The 19,053-nt window shown below is 37.5% G+C and overlaps 3 protein-coding genes across 4 annotated transcripts; 1 reads left to right on the forward strand and 2 right to left on the reverse strand.

Annotated features, from left to right (window-relative positions):
- Positions 1-345: 345 nt before the first annotated feature.
- Positions 346-6,067, reverse strand: timm44 (translocase of inner mitochondrial membrane 44 homolog (yeast)). The gene is made up of 13 exons (XM_014031893.1): positions 5,974-6,067; positions 5,544-5,639; positions 4,971-5,174; positions 4,812-4,892; positions 4,551-4,700; positions 4,220-4,356; positions 3,767-3,852; positions 2,911-3,003; positions 2,601-2,725; positions 2,422-2,472; positions 2,181-2,270; positions 1,648-1,758; positions 346-1,042 (listed from the first exon to the last, which is right to left on the reverse strand). Exons 1-13 carry the CDS (start codon positions 6,001-6,003, stop codon positions 923-925), a joined length of 1,374 nt encoding a protein of 457 aa, XP_013887347.1. The 5' UTR covers positions 6,004-6,067; the 3' UTR covers positions 346-922.
- A 274-nt stretch (positions 6,068-6,341) lies between these two features.
- On the reverse strand, positions 6,342-15,657 carry hnrnpm (heterogeneous nuclear ribonucleoprotein M). 2 transcript variants are annotated; one of them, XM_014031891.1, is made up of 16 exons: positions 15,452-15,657; positions 14,590-14,771; positions 12,340-12,392; positions 11,667-11,674; positions 11,426-11,519; positions 10,971-11,318; positions 10,566-10,719; positions 10,410-10,459; positions 10,267-10,324; positions 9,220-9,336; positions 8,292-8,339; positions 8,135-8,203; positions 7,945-8,046; positions 7,283-7,848; positions 7,147-7,198; positions 6,342-6,766 (listed from the first exon to the last, which is right to left on the reverse strand). In XM_014031891.1, exons 1-16 carry the CDS (start codon positions 15,505-15,507, stop codon positions 6,603-6,605), a joined length of 2,121 nt encoding a protein of 706 aa, XP_013887345.1. In that variant the 5' UTR covers positions 15,508-15,657; the 3' UTR covers positions 6,342-6,602. The 2 variants fall into 2 exon arrangements, with proteins under 2 accessions (XP_013887345.1, XP_013887346.1); XM_014031892.1 differs by lacking the exons at positions 12,340-12,392; positions 15,452-15,657 and having other exon boundaries at positions 14,590-14,674.
- Positions 15,658-15,785: 128 nt separating this feature from the next.
- Positions 15,786-17,311, forward strand: LOC106535029 (DNA methyltransferase 1-associated protein 1; the record flags this gene model as incomplete). Its single annotated transcript, XM_014031894.1, is given in 2 exon segments — positions 15,786-16,483; positions 17,220-17,311. Coding segments are annotated over 2 exon segments (188 nt in total), but the record flags the coding sequence as incomplete, so codon positions are not given.
- Between the last annotated feature and the right edge of the window lie 1,742 nt (positions 17,312-19,053).

Here is a 19,053-nt window from a genome sequence, read left to right on the forward strand (position 1 = left end):
AGAAAAATGGTGACGTGTTCAATACTTATTTTTTTACCCGCTGTATGTTCTAGTAGAAGTCCATTTTGGCCTAGCCTTTGCTGAAGACCAATAAGTTCAAGGAAGCCAGTACCTACAGGTCACCTTTGCAAAAGCTCTGTGATGGAAGTGAAACTGAAAATCACAAGAAGTTAGAATTTGTTCCAAAAAGGACAAAAAATAAATAAAATAAAATGAAAAAGCAACTTTCCACTAAGGAATTGCAAACTATTCCCCTAAACTGAGGTCAAACTAAACCATTTCCAGAGCAGATTTTACAAAATACCAACTCATATGAAAAACAGGGTTCTCCTTTTTCATAATAAATATAGCCTTACTGACAGTTTATTAATTACATTGAATGATTATCAAACAAAAAAAGGAGTAATTTGATGTTCAAGATGGGAGATTGGTCAATAAAATGACAAGAAATCAGAGGGACTGATTACACAGGCTGGGGCTGCAGTTTTAAATATATTGTGTATTTTAACCAGATATACAAAAAAATGGTTATAAAACAACTTTAGGGATTTATATYTCTTTTATAGAAGTCAGAATTTATTTGCTTAAGTTCATTTTTTAATTTCTTCTTTGAGTGCCAGAAACAACGGTCTAGCTGCAGAAAAGTACACAAGGTGAATATTGTTGGTGCTCTGCTGCCCTCTAGTGGAAGTTAGAGGAACAGTCACAAACAACTTACAAAGGTCAACCCCAAAAACAGACAAAAGTAGTGGAAAAAGACACAGAGGCACCTGTAGCATTCAGCAACACTACTCCAGTGTTTGGGCCGTAAAACAAGCCCACGAGGCTGATCTCTGCAGGTCTTCTTCTCTCCTTCATCTTCACAATCTAGAACAGGATGTTCTCCCCTCAGGCTCGGTGTGTTTTGTGCACATCAAAGAGTTTAGAGGATTTGCTCAGTGCTGGAAGCAGACATGTCCAGTAGCCTCCAGGCAGCATATGGATTCAGCTCTTCCTGGTCTCGACATAGAGCCCACACGTACATCATCCTGATAACTTTGTCCTGAAACAGACAAAAACAATGACTCGTTCTCTTAAATGCATGATTTCAAAAATACTTTATTTGGAAACAATTTTATTAAGATTCATTTAGTCCAAAAAGGACAGGGTGCCACATTCAAAGCCCTATTAATAAAATCAAGAGAACAGTTTGTCCACCTTTAATTCTCTTTATTATCAGTATTATGGACTGAGAACTGGACAGGAGCCAGACGGAAGCTACAGAGTGGCTACCTTGACCTGTTAGCTGTTTATGARTGTCCTGGTGTTCTCTGAGAGAATGTGATGACTGAATTACAGCTCATGTAAATATTTCTCCGCATAAAATCCTAGCCCACATGCCTAAATGTGGCGTCAGTATCTCAATAAATCCTGCCAAGGAATCATTTAGATGATCATTTGTTAATGTTTAAAAACAGAGCCTCTGCTGTTTTACAGATGCCTTCAGATACTTCCTCCATCCTTACCTCCTCTAAAAACGTGAACATTCTTGTACCTCTGATTAAAAAAAACAGCTGATGTTTTGCGTTTCCTATTAAAAGGTTAATTGCTTTTATTAAATAGCAGATCTAAAAAACTCATAAGTATAATATAAAGTTTTTGACTTACAGGGTCTCCCTCCACCACCTCTCCCTTGGTGTTTCGAATCACCATGACCATCTGTGCCTGGAAAGTTATAATCAGCACCGGACCCTGTTCCATCATTTTACCTAAGGCCAGCTGGAGCAGACACACGCAAAAGGACAAAACAAATATTAAAAACATCACAATACAAGAAGTTAAAATGATTCAAACCAGTTTGCAGAGCCTAAATTWATTTTTTTAGTTGTGTGTTGTAGGAGTTTTAGTCTTACATCCTTCTCATAACTTAGTTATGAGGAATTGAGAGTTCTTTKATACAGATAATAATACCTTTTCTGTGTCATTATCAGGAATTAAATCAATGAGTAACAWTGATAGTAACATTATAATGAGTAACATTGATAATCATCAACTACAGTGTTGATGATMATAGTTTTCTTATTTTAGATGCATGTTGTCMGTTTCCAAGTTAAGTTTTCATATTTTTTGGTGTAAACTAGTTAACTATTTGAARTGATGCTTCAGAGTGCTGCCTCTCAATAAGCTTTTGAATAACTTACGTCAATACTYTCTATGTCCAGAATATTAGAGTCAAATTTATATCCTAGGGCCTTGGCTTGTTGAATTGGATGTGCYAGTTGGCTGTACGTCTGCAAAACAAAAACAGAGACAAGGAAGGCGTCACCACAACACATTGACAGTGTGGACAGCTGTTAATGCAGGTGCTGCAGAGACACGGACACCACTCTCTGAATGATCTTGGTATCTGTTTTTTTGGTGTAAGTATGAGGAAGACTTTACCGCTTCATAGCACCAGTCCTTCAAAACTTCCAGATCCCCTCTGATCATCGCCTGTATGAGAACAGAACAATAAAAAACTCATTATCTACCTTTTAAAACAGTCACAAAATCATACTTAACCCCAAACTATAAAATCTCCACTGACTTTTGACAAATGTTTGTTTTGGAGTTCGACCTACCTCAAGTATATTTGGGATGATGTCTCGCTCGCACAGCTTAAGGAAAGAATCCTTGTCAAAAGATGGGTCCACCTTTAAGATCTCTGTTAGAACCTCWGACATTTCTGTCTTGGAGAAAAGCCCTCCTAAAAATTTAAATAAAAAAAGAACACAGCAGGTCAGAAATGTGTACCGGTAACTCCTGTAAAAACTGAACCTAAAAGATAAACAGGAGAAGCAATTAAGCAAGAAGTTGTGCTCAAAGCTAATTACCACCACTCGTAACATTTTTACATTTGATRTCTTCATCCCCAAGCTGGACGTCTCTTACCGATGATGTCGGTCATCTTGTCAGTGATGGAGCGTGATGCTCTGATTAGGATGTTATCGCTCTCATCGTACTTCATCTTCATCTCAAAGAACCCTTCAGACAACATAAAGAGAGGAGGTCAGCTTTTTAACAACCTAAAGCTGTCAATTCCTGAAACCTCTTCACTGCCGCACAATTTTATTTTAACTGTACACATAAACAGAAAACCTGTTTTTTTTAAACAGTMAATTCTAATAGATCTGCTCGTGAGATGATGCAAGAAGTGACAAATCAATTCTTTAAAGTGCCTATGACATCAAWTTTTTGTAATAAATATGAATGTACTTTTGGAAAGATAACAACGGCAACATATTGCAAAATAAATTTTACACTGCTGAGACGAACAGTTGTTAAGATATCCACATGTGCAGTAACAGGAAGTGATGTCAAAGGGGAATGACTGCATGTGAACAGAGCTTTGCTACAACAGCTAGCACAGACTGTAGAGAAGAATCTGACGTTTCTTTAAATTATTTTCAATCATTATCAGAGAGGTGAAAAACAGAGTTTAAATAATATTATTTCAACAAACAAAGACCAGGGAGTTTTCCTTCTGAAACAGTTCCCTTTTGACATCACTTCCTGTTTCACTTCAGATGAGCCAAGTTCAGAAGAAAATGTAAGAAAATTGGTAAAATCGTGGGTATTATGTCAAGTCTCTTAAATACAAAGATGTTTTCTTTGACTTTTTGTATTTGAAGGATATGCATGTCACAGACACATTAAAGAATAACTAAATAACAAACTGTAGTTACACATGGCAAAAAGTAGAATTATATAAGACCTAAGAGAGACYTCCAAGTTAACCAATCCTTACTGTTAAAGACCACATTGTTGTCTTTGAAGTCTTTCCACTGTTGGTACCATTTGGAGTCTTTGTGYAGGACCACTCCCATAGCTTCCCTAAAACCCACACAAAGTGAAGCATCACAGCTGTCAGTCAACACAAACATCACTGTTACTCATTTCAACTCAGACAGAAAACAACAGTTATATTACACAAACGCTTCAAGGTAAATCAGTTAAATGTAAAAAAACAAACATTGGCCATTATAACAGTGTTTAGAACTCCTTAAAAGTTGAAAGCAACACAGCTTTTAATTTGTCTCGTACATTCAACAATACTGTATGTGGCTGAACAGATGTAATTCCTGCTCTACTCAGAGTTTATTAAAAATAATACTGATAACAATACAAGCGCCTCAGTGGGAGGAACCACTTTACTGTGAACGGCTTCTCAATGTCAGGAAAAAGGTGGACACTCACGTACTCGTTGGCTTCGAAGATCTTTTTGTCATCCGCTGCACCCTTGGAGGAGAACTCGGTCCTCTTCCGTAGCCTGGCGGGAGGCCTGTATGGGCCTGTGTGGCCGAGATCGTCGATCTCTTTCTTCACACTCTCCACCCCCTGCAGACAAAGTAACAAATTCGAAACAATAAAAACAAGACTTGTAAGATTCCGTTTTAACAATCAGAACTCTTTTATGCACCTTCCACACGTATTATTACTTCATCTTGGGAATAAAAAAAAGAACKGAAAGAAAACAAAGAATCATTAGCTCAGGTTTTAGTGCAAATAAAACCAGCTGAGTGGCTGCATACCTGAGATATTGCTCTGAATGCTCCAGTCTTTCCCAACATCTCTCCACTTTTAGAGACAGATTCTGCAGAGGTCTTAGCGGTTTTGGCAGCTTCCTCCATTCCCTCTTTGATTTTCTTCCCTATGTCTGTACGGCTGACCTCCTCCAGCCCCTGTCCAAACACACAGACCAAAATGTACGTTTAAAAACTGGAGACAACTTTTACAGCAACTTCTTGACGCATCAATCAAAAGAGAGAAGCGACATCACAAGATGCATTCACCTCTTTCACTGTGTCAGAAATGTTGCCCAACTTCTTCTTTAGGACCTCYGATGTCTTCACTGTTTCTGATTCTATAGTTTTCTGGGTAAAAACAGAYGAGAGAACTATAGAATACTGAGGTTGGCAGGGATATGATTTTGTATGTGGCTGAATACTAACATATTTCCTTCGAGCTTGTTTCAGTGCATCGGACTCCTCAAGTTTTTTGGCCTCTTCCCGGAATTTCTTGATGTTTTCTTTCATTTCTTTGTTCTTGTTCAACTCCTGTTTCAGGTTATTCAAAAACTCCCCCAGGAAACCCCTCCTGCCACCCCCCTTTTCCCCAGATAAATACCTTACCTGAAGAAGGGGAAACTGAGGCACCTGGGTAAGAAAAATCCAATAGGTTTAATTAAAATAAAGTACGGTATTTAAGAAGCTTAAACAGAAGTTTAAACCCAGTTTTCTTTATAGTTTGTATCCAATGAGACAAGATTTCATTTGTTGTAAGAGACCAAACAGGTAAACAGTACGACATGGTTGAGAGTATAATGGCATGAACATAGATACTTGAAACAGAAGATGTCAGATTGGATCTAATTTTTGAATAAACGTATAATTTCTGTTTCAACTTAGTGGTTAAGACTAGTACATGATCACGATAAGTCAAATGAGAATCCAAAGTAATTCCAAGATATTTGTAGGTAGGTAGTCCTTTTAGTGCTAAGCTGTGCAGAAAGAGTTGAAAGGTACCTGTGGAGAGGTTCTGAGGATCCTGTAAACATTGGGTCTGTTTGAAAGSAGCAAGTAAGAGGAAGGGGATGCTAGCAAACCTCTTCTTATACACATCTGGGCACAAACAGAATAAATTCACGTTAACGACTGGATTAGGGTGAAGTTTTGAACTTAAGGTGCAATATTCTGAGTTATATTACAAGAATGTCGTATGTTATTTCAAACATCAGACGCTATTTTATTTCAAGCATTCATTTAATTTAAAGTTCAGACATGAAGATTTCACCGCATAGCAGCATGAGCTAACTTCGCTAATGCAAGCAATGCAGGTAAACCAAGTCGATTCAGTAGCAAGGGTAATCTGAGATTACATACATCGTTAATGCCGTTCTTGTTGTTACATTATATTAAGTGTGGAATTTTAAAACAAAATGTCTCAAGGGCTAACCTGGTAACACTGACACAAGGAGGCCGCCATGATGAATGTCGGAATTATGTTACTTCCGGTGGTGGCCGTTCACTTCCGGTGTGAAAACTGTGTTCTATTTCTTTATAGAAACGTATTTATTTTGATAGCATGTGCTAATATCGGTTCTACGAACTTCTGCACTACAAATTAACCTCATTTTCTAAAACCTGTCACTCTACAGATTCTTGTAAAATAAAAATAAATATTACTTACAAGCTAGATTTTTAGTTTTCACCATAATCACTCTTCAGTAAAACCAAACTTTATTAAAATAGAACTAAAGTGTACAAGAAGACGTGTAATTAAGCACCATTAAGAAAAAAATCTAATAAAATAAAAGAGCAAAGATTTTTTTGTAGAGATTTATTTATCAAAACATCTCACAGAACAAAGGCAATGTCAGGTGTAGCATGACAAAAAATTAAGCCTCTAAAATGTAGAATACTAACATGAGGAAAAACTAAAAAACATTAACTTTGATAGGTTATTAACTAAAATAACATTCAATTACAAACATTTACTAAACCAAATATGTTGAAGATTTCTGGTCATGCAGAGTAACTAGACATTGCTGACTAAAACTATCAGATGGAACATAAATGTGCGAGTTATGCGTTTCTGTCAATCCTAACATCGATTTCTCTTCCACTCAGGCGATAACCATTCATGGTCCGGCAGGCACGCTCAGCAGTTTCAGGGTTGTCAAATCGAACCACACCACAGCCTTTGGATTTGCCATTTTCCATCTTGATATCAGCATACTGGACCATTCCTGCACAGGAACACAAAAATGTGTAATTTTATAAAAAAATAAAAATAAAAATAAATAAATAAAAACAGCATTTCTTTGACTATTTATTGACCCACGTGTTCATTTTTTAACATTTATTTATTATAGGCCTATTACCTGTATAAAATATCCAGCCATGTTTAGGTTAATAGTTAGTTCTTGAATAAATTATCATTAAGTTAGATAATCTGTTTATAAAAAGGTACTTTATAGAACAAAAACAAAAAGCACCATTGTTCACAGCAGCAAACATAAATTGAACAATGCATTTCCTCAGGTTCCCAATCACACACCTACACCTTAAACTGGATCAGAAAACCTTCTTCTCTCATTTATTTTTTAATAACTAAAACTATGTTTACCGCATGTATTGAAGGTGTCCTTCAGCATCTTCCAGGTGAAGTCAAATGGCAGCTGAAAAACAAAGTACAATTTAATACTCCTGTATAAAGGACAGCTTTTAGGATGAATTAAGCCTAAAACAATGTATGCACTTACATTTCTGACAAAGATCTGACATCCCTTCCTGATATTGCCTGCCCCAGTTCCAGGCCCTACGGCTCCACCGAAAGAATTTCCAACAAACCCACGATCCAAATCACCAGAGCGATCAAATTGACCACCAACACCTCCAGATCCCATCCGGTCCATCCCAGAGCTCATGCGGTCAAAGCCACTGGAGGAAAAGCGGTCAAGGCCTCCGGTAGATCCCATGCGATCGAAGTTGCTTCCCATTCTGTCAATTCCAGTGCTGCCCATGCGATCCATGCCCATTGTGGAGCTAAAATCCACGCTGGAACCCATTCGATCCAAACTGGATGCACCTAGACGGTCAAACCCACCAGGGCCAAGGCGATCCATGCTAGATCCCATGCTAGGACCAAGCCTGTCGATACTGGGCCCCAGCCGGTCCATCCCTGAACCCATACGGTCAAACCCAGATCCCAGCCTGTCCAGGTCAGACACACGTTCAATCCTGTCCATGCCCATCCCTCCCATCCGATCCATGTTACTTCCAAGGCGGTCCATTCCAGTGTTCATGCGGTCCATACTCACGGAATTCCCTACAAAACAGAAGTAAACAAAAACCACAGGAAGATGTGATGAAATTACCTTGAGAGACTTATAGGGGCTTGAAAGCAAATTCTGAAAGTACTAACCCATTCCTCTGTCAAAGGAGTCTCCGAAACTATTGCGAGATATTCCCATTTCATTTCGTCCAAAATCTCTGTCAAAACCACCACCGATCCCACGGTCCATCTCTGACAATGCAAGAGATCAAACCAATAAAATTTACAGCAGAATGTTAAAAGACCCACGTTGGTTCAGAATGTCACAATATTTACTAACCATTCATTCGTCCCATCCCTGAAGAGCCAAAACGATCCATGTTGTTCACRCCGCCAAAGTTGTCCATTCCTGATAAAACAACAAAGAGTCTTAATGCCCGATTCAAGTGTTGAAAGTGATTCTAAAAAAGTCATCATATACATTAATATAAACTTACCTCCTCCCATGCGACCTCCCATGTTGCCAAACCCCATTCCATCCACTCCTGCACATGACAATATTTGCAATGAGCATTGGCATTTTTTTATATTTAAAGGGATCCATGATTAGTTGTAACATTAAGACTTTATTTGATAAACATATATTTTAACAGTGAAATAAAGACTGTAAAAATACTGTTGGATGTTCAGTTTTTATCATTTTTAAACTAAAAGTTAAAAAATATATTACACGGACGGGGCCATTTTATTTACACGCAAAGCATTCTGGGTAAATGATGACGTGGATAGGTCCTCGGTGTGAGCGAGCTATATCCACCCTGAAGGTTAATCTTGGACAATAWCTGADGATCGYCTCTTTTAAATGAAACCAGAGAGCGTTGACAGAGAGGAGAAGGTAGAAATGACTCAGCCTGTAACTGAAAATATGGATGGAGGACCTCAGTGTAGCTTGTTTGTTTGTTGTGCTAGCACCGAGCTTATACATATAAGGCAATATAGCGTCGGCTCTAGCGCGAAGGCTAACAGGCTAAGCTGAGGTTCTTCTTCCATGAAGCAGCTCTTTACAGGCTGAGTCATTTCTACCTTCTCCTCTCTGTCAACGCTCTCTGGTTTCATTTAAACGAGGCAATCATCAGATATTGTCCAAGATTAACCTTCAGGGTGGATAAAGCTCGCTAGCAGCCTCGCAGCGATGACCTATCCACGRTATCATTTACCCAGAATGCTTTGCGTGTAAATAAAATGGCTCCATCAGTGTTAAAATACATTTTTTTTTAAATTTACAAAACTAAACAGTATAATACCTACAGTATTTTCACAGTCTTTATTTTATAGTTAAAATACGTTTATCAAATAAAGTCTAATGTTGCAAGTAATCAGGGATCCCTTTAAGGAGTTGAAAGAAAACTTATTATAAATAGTTACCTCCAGGTCCCATGTTTCCCATTCCTCCACCACCACCACCACCTCCCCTGTTGAGCATTGTTGCATCAATAGGCTGTCCACCAGGTCCAAGGCCCAAACCAACACCACTTAGCCCACCTAGTTTGACAGAAATGGGTAACAATGAACCTCTTTTCAACACAACAAATTATATAGTTGAGCCAAATAGAATTTCATAACTCTTGACACTGTTCTTCAAATTACATTGAATGTTTTGATTAGACTACGAATAGGTGTTTTCATAGTGTATACACAACCAATATAGATCTACAGAAAATGCTGCTTGAGAGGTTATATTCTAAATCCTCTGAGCTCAGTTATGTCATGAAAATGAATGAAGTTGCTATAAATATATGGCGTTACATTTGTGCCACCAGCTTTGAGCGCACAGTAACACTGATTAGTTAACAGATATCAATACGAATGAACAAACTGAAGCGTGCGCATTCAATCACACACAAGCTCGCTCGTCTATCTGCTCCCTCCTAGTCTCCTTGCTCTTTCCCTCTGCTTGCTCACGGCTCTGTCTCTGTGCTCGCAACCCAAGTTGTATATAAATGTATTTGACTTTCCCCATCCAATCAACTTAAAGTACTGAACCAAGAGGCAGAAGTGACACAATCTTAAAATATATTTTAAAAATTTTGTAGCCCAAGAATGTTGTTAGGCATAAAAATGTGGTCACATTACTTGTTGGTTTTGTTATCATTTGTAGGTAATAAAATTCTACAAAGCACTCTTTTTTATATAACAGATTATCAGCAAAGTAGAGGGACAATTTAATAAATGAATTTGAATATCTACAAATAAAATCAAAGCCAACAATATAGCTTAATATAATTTAGAAATATTGCCTAAAATATATAATAAAGTTTGATATTAAAGTTTGTATATCTGTTCTCATATCAGTGTTACTGTACGTTCAACAAGCTGGCACAAATTAACGRCATATGAATGCACAACAAACATATAATTGTGATTTGTATGTCTTCTTTTCTTCTAAATAAAAAAAGCTTTAATTATACTTACGTGGAAGGGCAGCTGCTCTGTCTGGTGGACCAAAATCTTTGGGGAGGGATTTTTCATCCTGTGAAAGTGCACACAACCCCCATCTCATTTAAAAGATTTGATCATAAAATGATCTAATATAAAAACATTATTCAGCAACYTACCAGTTTAACGTGCATAGTTCTGTTGAACAAGAACTGTCCATTGAACATAGCTGCAAAATCATTTAGGAAAATGCAAAAGGATAAACCAGGAAACAAATCCCAATGAAAATTTATTTAATTAAATACATTGGAGACTCTGTATATGTTGAAGGATACAGACAGCTTGGACAGCTTCAATGGGCATCTCAAATGTCACTGTGCCCATGCCTCTGCTTTTTCCATCCTTGTCCTCCAGAATATCTGTCCTCATCACCATGCCTGCCATGCTGAACACTTCCTTGAGCTTTTTCCACCCAACTTTGTAATCAAGCTGTTGGCAGCAAAGCAAGAAAATTTGAAGAGAGATTACTTTAAAACTATCCTAAAGTATCTTAGTAATTATTGCACCAAATTCTTAGAACAATTTGAATGTTAAACTAGTTCTGAGTGATAAACATTTATGAACACAAAATATAGCCATTTCTTAATTAGACTTTAGATTCAAATGCTACTTGCTCCTGAAGAAATTTCAATTTATAAAACTTGCTTTCAACAGTATATCAAAACAACAACTGAACTCACATTTGCCACAAAAACGGTGCTTCCAATCCTGCCGTTTTGGAGGCCGAGAATGACGTCGTTAGGGATGTTTGGGTTGTTCATCAGGCTGGGAGGAATATTGACCATGGGGCCAGTTGGTCCTGGGCCCATTCGATCCATTCCACCCATACCGCCCATCCGATCCATACTGCCCATCCGATCCATACTGCCCATCCGATCCATGCCGCCCATCCGATCCATGCCGCCCATCCGATCCATGCCCCCCATCCGATCCATGCCGCCCATACCTCCCATTCCACCATGCCCTCCTGGAGGACCTCCACCTTGGGACTTGTTCATTTCTCTTTGGGCAATGATACCATCAGGGTCCTAAAAGTACAAAAAAAAAAAACCTCAAGATGATCCACAGTTAAAAATATTACCGTAACTGAAAAAACAACCAACATTTGCTTTTCTTATTTTCCCATGCAGTGTACCTCTTTCACTTTAAGGGGTCGCCCATTGAGGTTATGCTTGTTGACCTTTTCCACGGCTCTCTTCATTAGTTCTTCAGTCCTAAACTCAACAACACTAAAAGAAACAAACCAATTGGGAGTTTTTATGCAGTTTGGTTTTGCACAGAGAACTTGAGTCTAATCAGGATGCAGCTAGATTTAGTTCTGTCAAACTAACAAAGAGATCTACAGTTGGAAATTGCAATAAATGAAATGTACTTACGCACAACCCTTTTTGATTGTAGTAATCAGAACACGAAATATGGACCAAAAAGAAAAAAAATAAAATAGTAAATATAGTGTTCAAAAGTTGGTCTGACATGTAGTACAACAATTTCATGCACAAACAAAATTTAAAACACACAAGCCTAAAACCTTGGCAACAACTATACACATTTTACTCCCTCCCCGATCCAGTCAATGACAAAGGCAATTGAAGTAAAAACCCAGAGCTGGTTTCAAACATCCAAAGGGAAGAAACTCCGCAGTGAGATTGAAATCCACACAATTATCATATTTGAAAACTATTTTCCAGTAAAACAGAGCTATAAATTGGTTGTTTAACAAACCATCAAACAGCTTTGTAACAACCTCTTGCCAACTAAATCCCTTAAGATCAAAAGGAGCAAATTCAGCAACCAATATAGACATTGACAACTAAAGCAATCCATGGATTGAATACGAGAAAAGCTGAAGTCCTATTTAGAACATCAACCGTTCATGATGGCCTCTAATCCGGCAACACCAAGTAAACACACCTCCAGTATGTCTCCATCTCAGGAACTCCACAAGGTTCTTTATCTGAACAATTTCCATCAATTTTAATAAATAAACCAAAGCTGACAAACACAGGTTTGTCTAGGCTTAATCATATATTTGTAGGTGTTTGCACTTACCCTCGATTTGCCTTCTGCGTCCATTAAGTGTTCCACGTATGTTACCTCACCCACTAAAAATCAGATTCCAGAGATGACACACACCAAGGGGAGAGAAGCCGAGAGAACAATGGGGGTTTAGAGTAGAAACAAGGAGGACGGCCGTTGACAGTGAGCTCAGACTGCTAGTCTTCAGCCTTCCCCCAGCAACCTCAGCAGCACAATATGGTACAGGTCTACAAAAAATAAGCTTGTTTTTTTTTTTTAAAGAAAGAATTTATTAAAACTTCTTAGTATGTCCTTGGTGGAATGGTCTCAAAACACCAAGAGGAAAACAGCTGATGAAATGCTCAACAGCCTTCCTATTTCCTATTTCAACATAAGACGGTGAACACCGCATACAACGTAATTGACCGAACCTTTTCAAGTTAGGAAAAATCCCATACAACCCCTCAGACCATTTCAGTTCAGTCCTTTATGTACTTTGTCAAATTTTACCATTTTAAACTTCCGGCTAATGCATCAAAACACTCTTTCATCAGCTGAGCCTACTGAAAGAAAAGTACTCCTAATCTTGACAATCAGCTCTTAAGAAAATGATGCATCTTTAACAATAATCCTTAAATCAAATAGCTCATAAAATACAAACAAATAAGTAATTTATTAACAATTAGATATCAGAATTTCGGTTAAACATCGACTACAGCCATGTGGATGTGCCAGGTCACGTGCCTGTTCACCGAATGGACATCATTGACCGAACCTCTCAAGACAAGGACAGTACAAAAGAAGTTGCTTTATTTTGTAGACCTGTACCCCCAAAAAAGCCCCAGCAAATAGTTGTGCGTGGCACAACATGGAGATCTGCTGAGAAACCTTTGCTTGTCAAGGGCACACCTATAAAAGAAAATGCAATTTAACTCAACAGTTGACATACAACAAAATCCTTGTCCTCCTCCTCAAAGAGTAACTCCCTTCATAACTTAGTGAATGGTCCATTTAGCTTGAAATAACTGAGGCAGCTGATATTTTCCTAAATCCTCTAACTATACAACTCTTCCTGTAATTAGACTAAAATATTTGCAGAATGCAAAAATTGCTGTATCAAAACATTATAAATTTCAACAATTTAACATCACAGCCTCAACACTGACTAATGAATACTTATTCCAAATAATGTAAATCTATTCCTTGTTTCAAGGCCAAATAGGTAAACGAACCAAAGAACTATAACCATTTTTTCCATTGGCATTAGGGATAAACGTCTCATAATGCCATTCAATATCACAAGCCTTGACTTTTACAAATTAGTACACCCATTTTGACACCTCGATTCACAAAAACCTCAAAGGTGGGGACGCTGTTCAATCTGACATCCAGGTTCACAGCACTGGTACAAGTAAGCAGCAACCCCTTTGGTTGTTGGACAAGTAAGAGCATCATAGTCCAAAATTTTGTTCCAAAAAAAAAAAAAAATAAATAAAATCCCAAAAGCCCTTTATTCTCGAAGTCGGCGTATCGTCATTCAGTCACGTGATTTCAACCTCCATTTTTTATGGGGGGAAAGAAAAGAGACGCGGAAGCGCATTGCAGCTGAAGGGAGCAGTAAACACTGTAATCTCGTGGAAAAAACACCACCGTCCATCGTCAGTCTCAACTTTCTCTTAAACTGAAAAAATATAACCCCCCAGAGCTCCTTTTTGACTGAGGCTCACAGATATCTGACAAGCAGTAAAAAATCTACAGGAGAAGAAAATAAAAAGAGGCAAAATTTGAATGGAGATTGGTGACAACGAAGAGCCGGTGAGAGCAGGACTTTATTAATTAGATCTGTGACTTTTAACATGTTTGGATTTTAGTTAGTGTGTAGTTTTGAGTGTTTACTCTTCATTTTAGCCAGTTTTAAATCAAAGCTATGAATCTGCAGAGGCAGAACGACAACACGTGTCATATTTCTCTCCCCTCACTCTTGCAGTTAGAAAAAAAAAGATCTCTGGATGGTTTTTTTTTTACGTGAGAAGTGCTGTCCTTCAGCAACTTTTCACAATTTTTCATATTTTCCACATAGAGGAACTCATCCTATTTTCCCCCAAAGCAATATGTCAGCCTCTGTCTACAACGTGGTCACGTGACAAAGTACCTGGCTGTTCGACTTCGAGAATAAATGAAGCGTCCAACCGAAATGATCCTGGATGTTGATCTTTATTTTCTATTTATATCATGGCCAAGTCTTGCATAGGTTAGAACCTCGTAATTCCTAAAACACCTTACCTAATTCTTTCATCAAGTCTTTGAGGGTTTGCCATTTTACATCGTAGGGGATGTTGCTGACAAAGACTCGGTATCTTTTGTTTACATTGCCATAGGGTTCGAATCGACCCCCTCCACCTCTCTTCTGGGGTCTCTCCTTCCTGCTCACATTGGAGTCACTCTTGGGTTTTCCATTCATTTCTCTGCATAACGAAATTTGTTCAAACAGATCATCAGTACAGACAAAAAATATTACGCAACACTGGCAACACTTAAAAACAACTAGTAGAGATTGAATACATTTTCAAAATTAAAGTAGCTTTAAAAAAAGTATAAAACGAGTAAATAATAACTGAATGGCTCCTCCGTATACTTGAACTAATAATCTTTCTATGATACAGATGATCAAATTGAGCTTATGTTAGATTTCACTGGAACAAAAATGGCTACGCCCGACTCGAGGCTGTCACATGGCGGAGGGAAGCCAGGCCGCTAAAAAAAAAAAAAGTACCTTACAACTAATGGAATAAAACAAAAATAAAAACACAAACTTTAAAAATGCTACTTTGCCTATAATTCACGCGAAATTAAACATTTCGAAGATTTTTTTTTGTTTAATAGCGAACATTAAATATCAGTATTARATAGTTAACGCCAGGTGATAGACGGATCCCATCCCTGCACACAAGCACTGCAGRAAATCATTTGTTTTGAATAAAACAGAACTACATGATGCAACCAAATAAAATGATAACTTATCACATTATGATACATTAAAGCAAGCATTATGTTTATTCCTAAAAATCAATTAAATAACACGTAAGTCGGGACGGGTTAGCTAACCTTGCTAGTTTTAGTTACAACAAAGAAACGACTGACTTACCCCTGCTGCTGTGGCTGGACAATGTCGGACATATTGTCACCCTGCTCGTTGGACATTTTTAATGCAAATTAATACCTAATCAAACCACTGTTACTTTTATTAAGATGAAATTTGGTTTTTAATAGTCAACGAACGAACTGCAATAGCACAAATCAAATTTGGCTATTAGATAATGGCGACGGCGCAGCGGAGCAAAAATGGTTCAAAGATAAGCCTCTTCCGGTGTATCTTTCAAAGTAAGAGTACCAACACGGGAAACAAAAAACGACATTGAAAATGAGAACACGCATATTTTTTTACTACATCTATAATATAAAATGTATGTTTWGGAATTTATTCGTGTTTGCACTTAAAGTACAAAAAATGTGGCTGTGTAATGTCRGCATTGGTTTGTTGAAGACAGGGAAAGAAACAAAACGATTACGCAGTCTTTTCTTTGTGAACTAAAATTTGTTAGTAAAAGTCTTATTTACATCTGCGCGTTTTTAGCAACAGACGCTCGGTTGTTCTGTACAGAGGGCGTTATAAAAAAAATAAAACTCAAACTAAACACACAACCTTTTTACACACTAGCACTGTGAGTCCGCCACACCACTAGAGGGTGAGACAACCTGTGTGAGTTCGTGAGCTGGGACGGAAGTGTGGTCCGTTTTTAGCTAACTACCACCGAACCTWCATCAACAGATCATATTGTTTTTACAATCTGCGCAATTTTTGTTTTTAAGAAACTTGGYTGTTATTATTATCTTCAAAAGTAATATATAAATATTTTCCACTGCGTGATTACAGGTCTTTAAAGCAAACGTAGCTTGAGAAYTCAAAATGTATTGTTAGCTTTTTTAGCTAGCATCGCACTCGTTTAACGTGAACGGAATGAATGAGCGCAAGTAAACAATGAACGGTATCTACATTTGACAGCTTACCAACTACAACATAATGGCTACTGGTGCTGATGTTCGGGATATTTTGGAACTGGGTGGAGGGGAGAACGATGGTCCTATCAGCAAAAAAGACCTCATCAACTCTGATAAGGTAGYCATTATTATATGATTGAACTCTTTTTACGATTTAAGTTAGTTTTTGGGGACATATGACAAGTCTTTGAACATATGGGATAATAGCGTGCCTATTAAACTCTACTCTTAATTTTCTGTTATGTTTTCTTTTTTACAACAGAATTAAGTCAACACGAGTTTACGAGATTAAAGTCACAATATTACGATAATAAAGTAGTAATTACAAGGAAAACGCCGTAATAGTACATGACATGTCCATTGATTTTACGGTTTTGATTTTTTTTTCCCCTCATCATTTTCCTCACAGCTGTGGTCAGCCATGTGCGCCTCTGTTTATGAAGAAGTCCGCAYTGACTTTTGGGTCACTGTGTAAAATGCTTCCATCCAAATTATGTGACCAAATCCATCAACGCAGCCATTGATTGCAGTATGGCTTCATTTGATCATATAAATCCATATAATTGTTTGCACAAACATTTCAAAGTCCTACTGATAATTTGATGTTGYTGTGTTAAAATATAAAGTATTTCCTAAACGGTTGTTCAGTAGCCTGGATTACACAGTGGTAAAACGGCTGAGTTATCATAATATAACAACTGTATTCTCGTAATATACCGACGTTAATGTTGAAATATTACACTTTTGTTCTCGTAATAACACTACTTTAATCTCGTATTTTTTTTCCTTGTAATTAAAAATAATCTTGTACTGTGGCCTTTTACTCCATCGTATCTTTTTGTTACTTTATGCAGAAAAAGCACAAAAAGGCGACAGAGACGCTGACCTTCAAGAGACCAGAAGGAATGCACAGAGAGGTTTATGCGCTGCTGTATTCAGATAAGAAGTGGGTTACTTTTTTAATTTCTTATATATTTAATGCAAAACCACTAATAAAAATTTCAGCAATTATTTGCCCATATGACTGTATTATTAAAATATTTCCAGTAAAATGTATTGAAGGTCCTTAAAAAGTCTTAAAAGGTATTGAACTAATTAATTCAAGAAAAAGGACTTAATTAGCCTTAAAATGTTTTAAATCAATCTTTCAGAGGTCTTAAAAATGTTTAAACATTGTAAGGATGTTTATAATTAATTTGAAATATTAAAATAATTGATTTTTTTAAATAATCTTATGAATGTCACACAGCTAGTTTTCAAATTCAATTCAAAAATACTTTATTGATCCCAGAGGGAAATTAGGTGTTGTTGTAACTCATTTAACTAAAGACTTATTGTAGATGCTGATGGCTTTGGGCAGGAAAGATCTTCTGTAGCGGTCTGTATTACAGCGAAGTTGAAGAAGCCTCCGACTGAAGACACTTTGTCTTTCTATGACAGTCTGATGAAGAGGATGGTCAGGGTTGTCCACAATGTTCTTGATTTTATGTAAAATCCTTCTTTGCACCATCATCTCCAGTGGTTCCACAGCCGTCCCCAGAACAGAACCAGCCTTCTTTATCAGGTTGTTTAGCCCTTTTAGGTCCCTGGCTCTGATGCTGCTGCCCCAACAGATGATGGCAGAAGAGATGACACTCTCAACAACAGACTTGTAGAAGATCTGCAGCATCTTGCWGCAGACATTGAAGGYTCTCAGCTTCCTTAAGAAGTACAGTCTGCTCTGTCCTTTCTTGTAGACCGCTTCACTAGTTTTGTTTTAAACTTGTCATCTTGGTAACATTGTTGCTAACTGGGTTATTTCCATTTGTTTTTCACTATAAAGTTGTCTTAAAATTTCCTTTCAAGTGGCATTAAAGAGGTTTTGAAAAATCTCAAATTGAACTTACCTTAAGCTGTAGGAACTAGGGTTGGGCATAATCGTATCATGTGCAATTAATCCTCAGAAAAACATTAATCAATTAGTTTTTGGCACTTGACGATTAATACGATTAATGCCACCAGGCAGACTGACTGGGGATTACTCCAGTCAGTCCACTCAGTGCTCCACTCCACTTCAAATATGACGAACATTAAAAATAAAGTTTATCTATCAACACAATTTAAAATATGATGTATAGCCCAAAATCAGTAATTTTCACACAATTTGGAACATTTTTTTTACAAAGAGCAAATCTTTCCCACTAATTTGGTCATGTGACCAGGACATAAGGGTGTCCAGGGACTCCAGGGGATTAATTGTCAAATTAATCTTTATCGGATAAATACCCACAATTAGTCGTGATAAATTTTTTTGCCAATATTGCCCAACCTTAGTAGGAACCCAGATATGGTTGCTAAAACCAACCAATTTTCTTATGGTTTAAGTAATCGCTTATTTTCTTTGATGGAACACCCAACTTTACCGGCAGAAAGGCTTCCAKGCTAAACTGCGAATGATTACTTTGTGAGAGTATAGGTTTGTTGAAGAAGAGACAGTCTATGTTGGCTCTAGGGCTACCACGATTAGTTGATTAATCGACGACTAATCGATTATTAAAAGAATCGATGACTAATTTAATAATCTATTAATCAATTTTTTTTCTTTAGTTTGTTTTTCTCTCCAAACTGCTTTGACATCTTCCACTGCCACATCTGCCTTTCTGTCCTTGACACACATGCACAGTAGTGGTAACTGGGGTAGGCCGTGGA

The sequence above is a fragment of the Austrofundulus limnaeus genome, unplaced genomic scaffold, assembly GCF_001266775.1.
Source record: "Austrofundulus limnaeus strain Quisiro unplaced genomic scaffold, Austrofundulus_limnaeus-1.0 Scaffold1344, whole genome shotgun sequence".
NCBI lineage: Eukaryota > Metazoa > Chordata > Actinopteri > Cyprinodontiformes > Rivulidae > Austrofundulus > Austrofundulus limnaeus.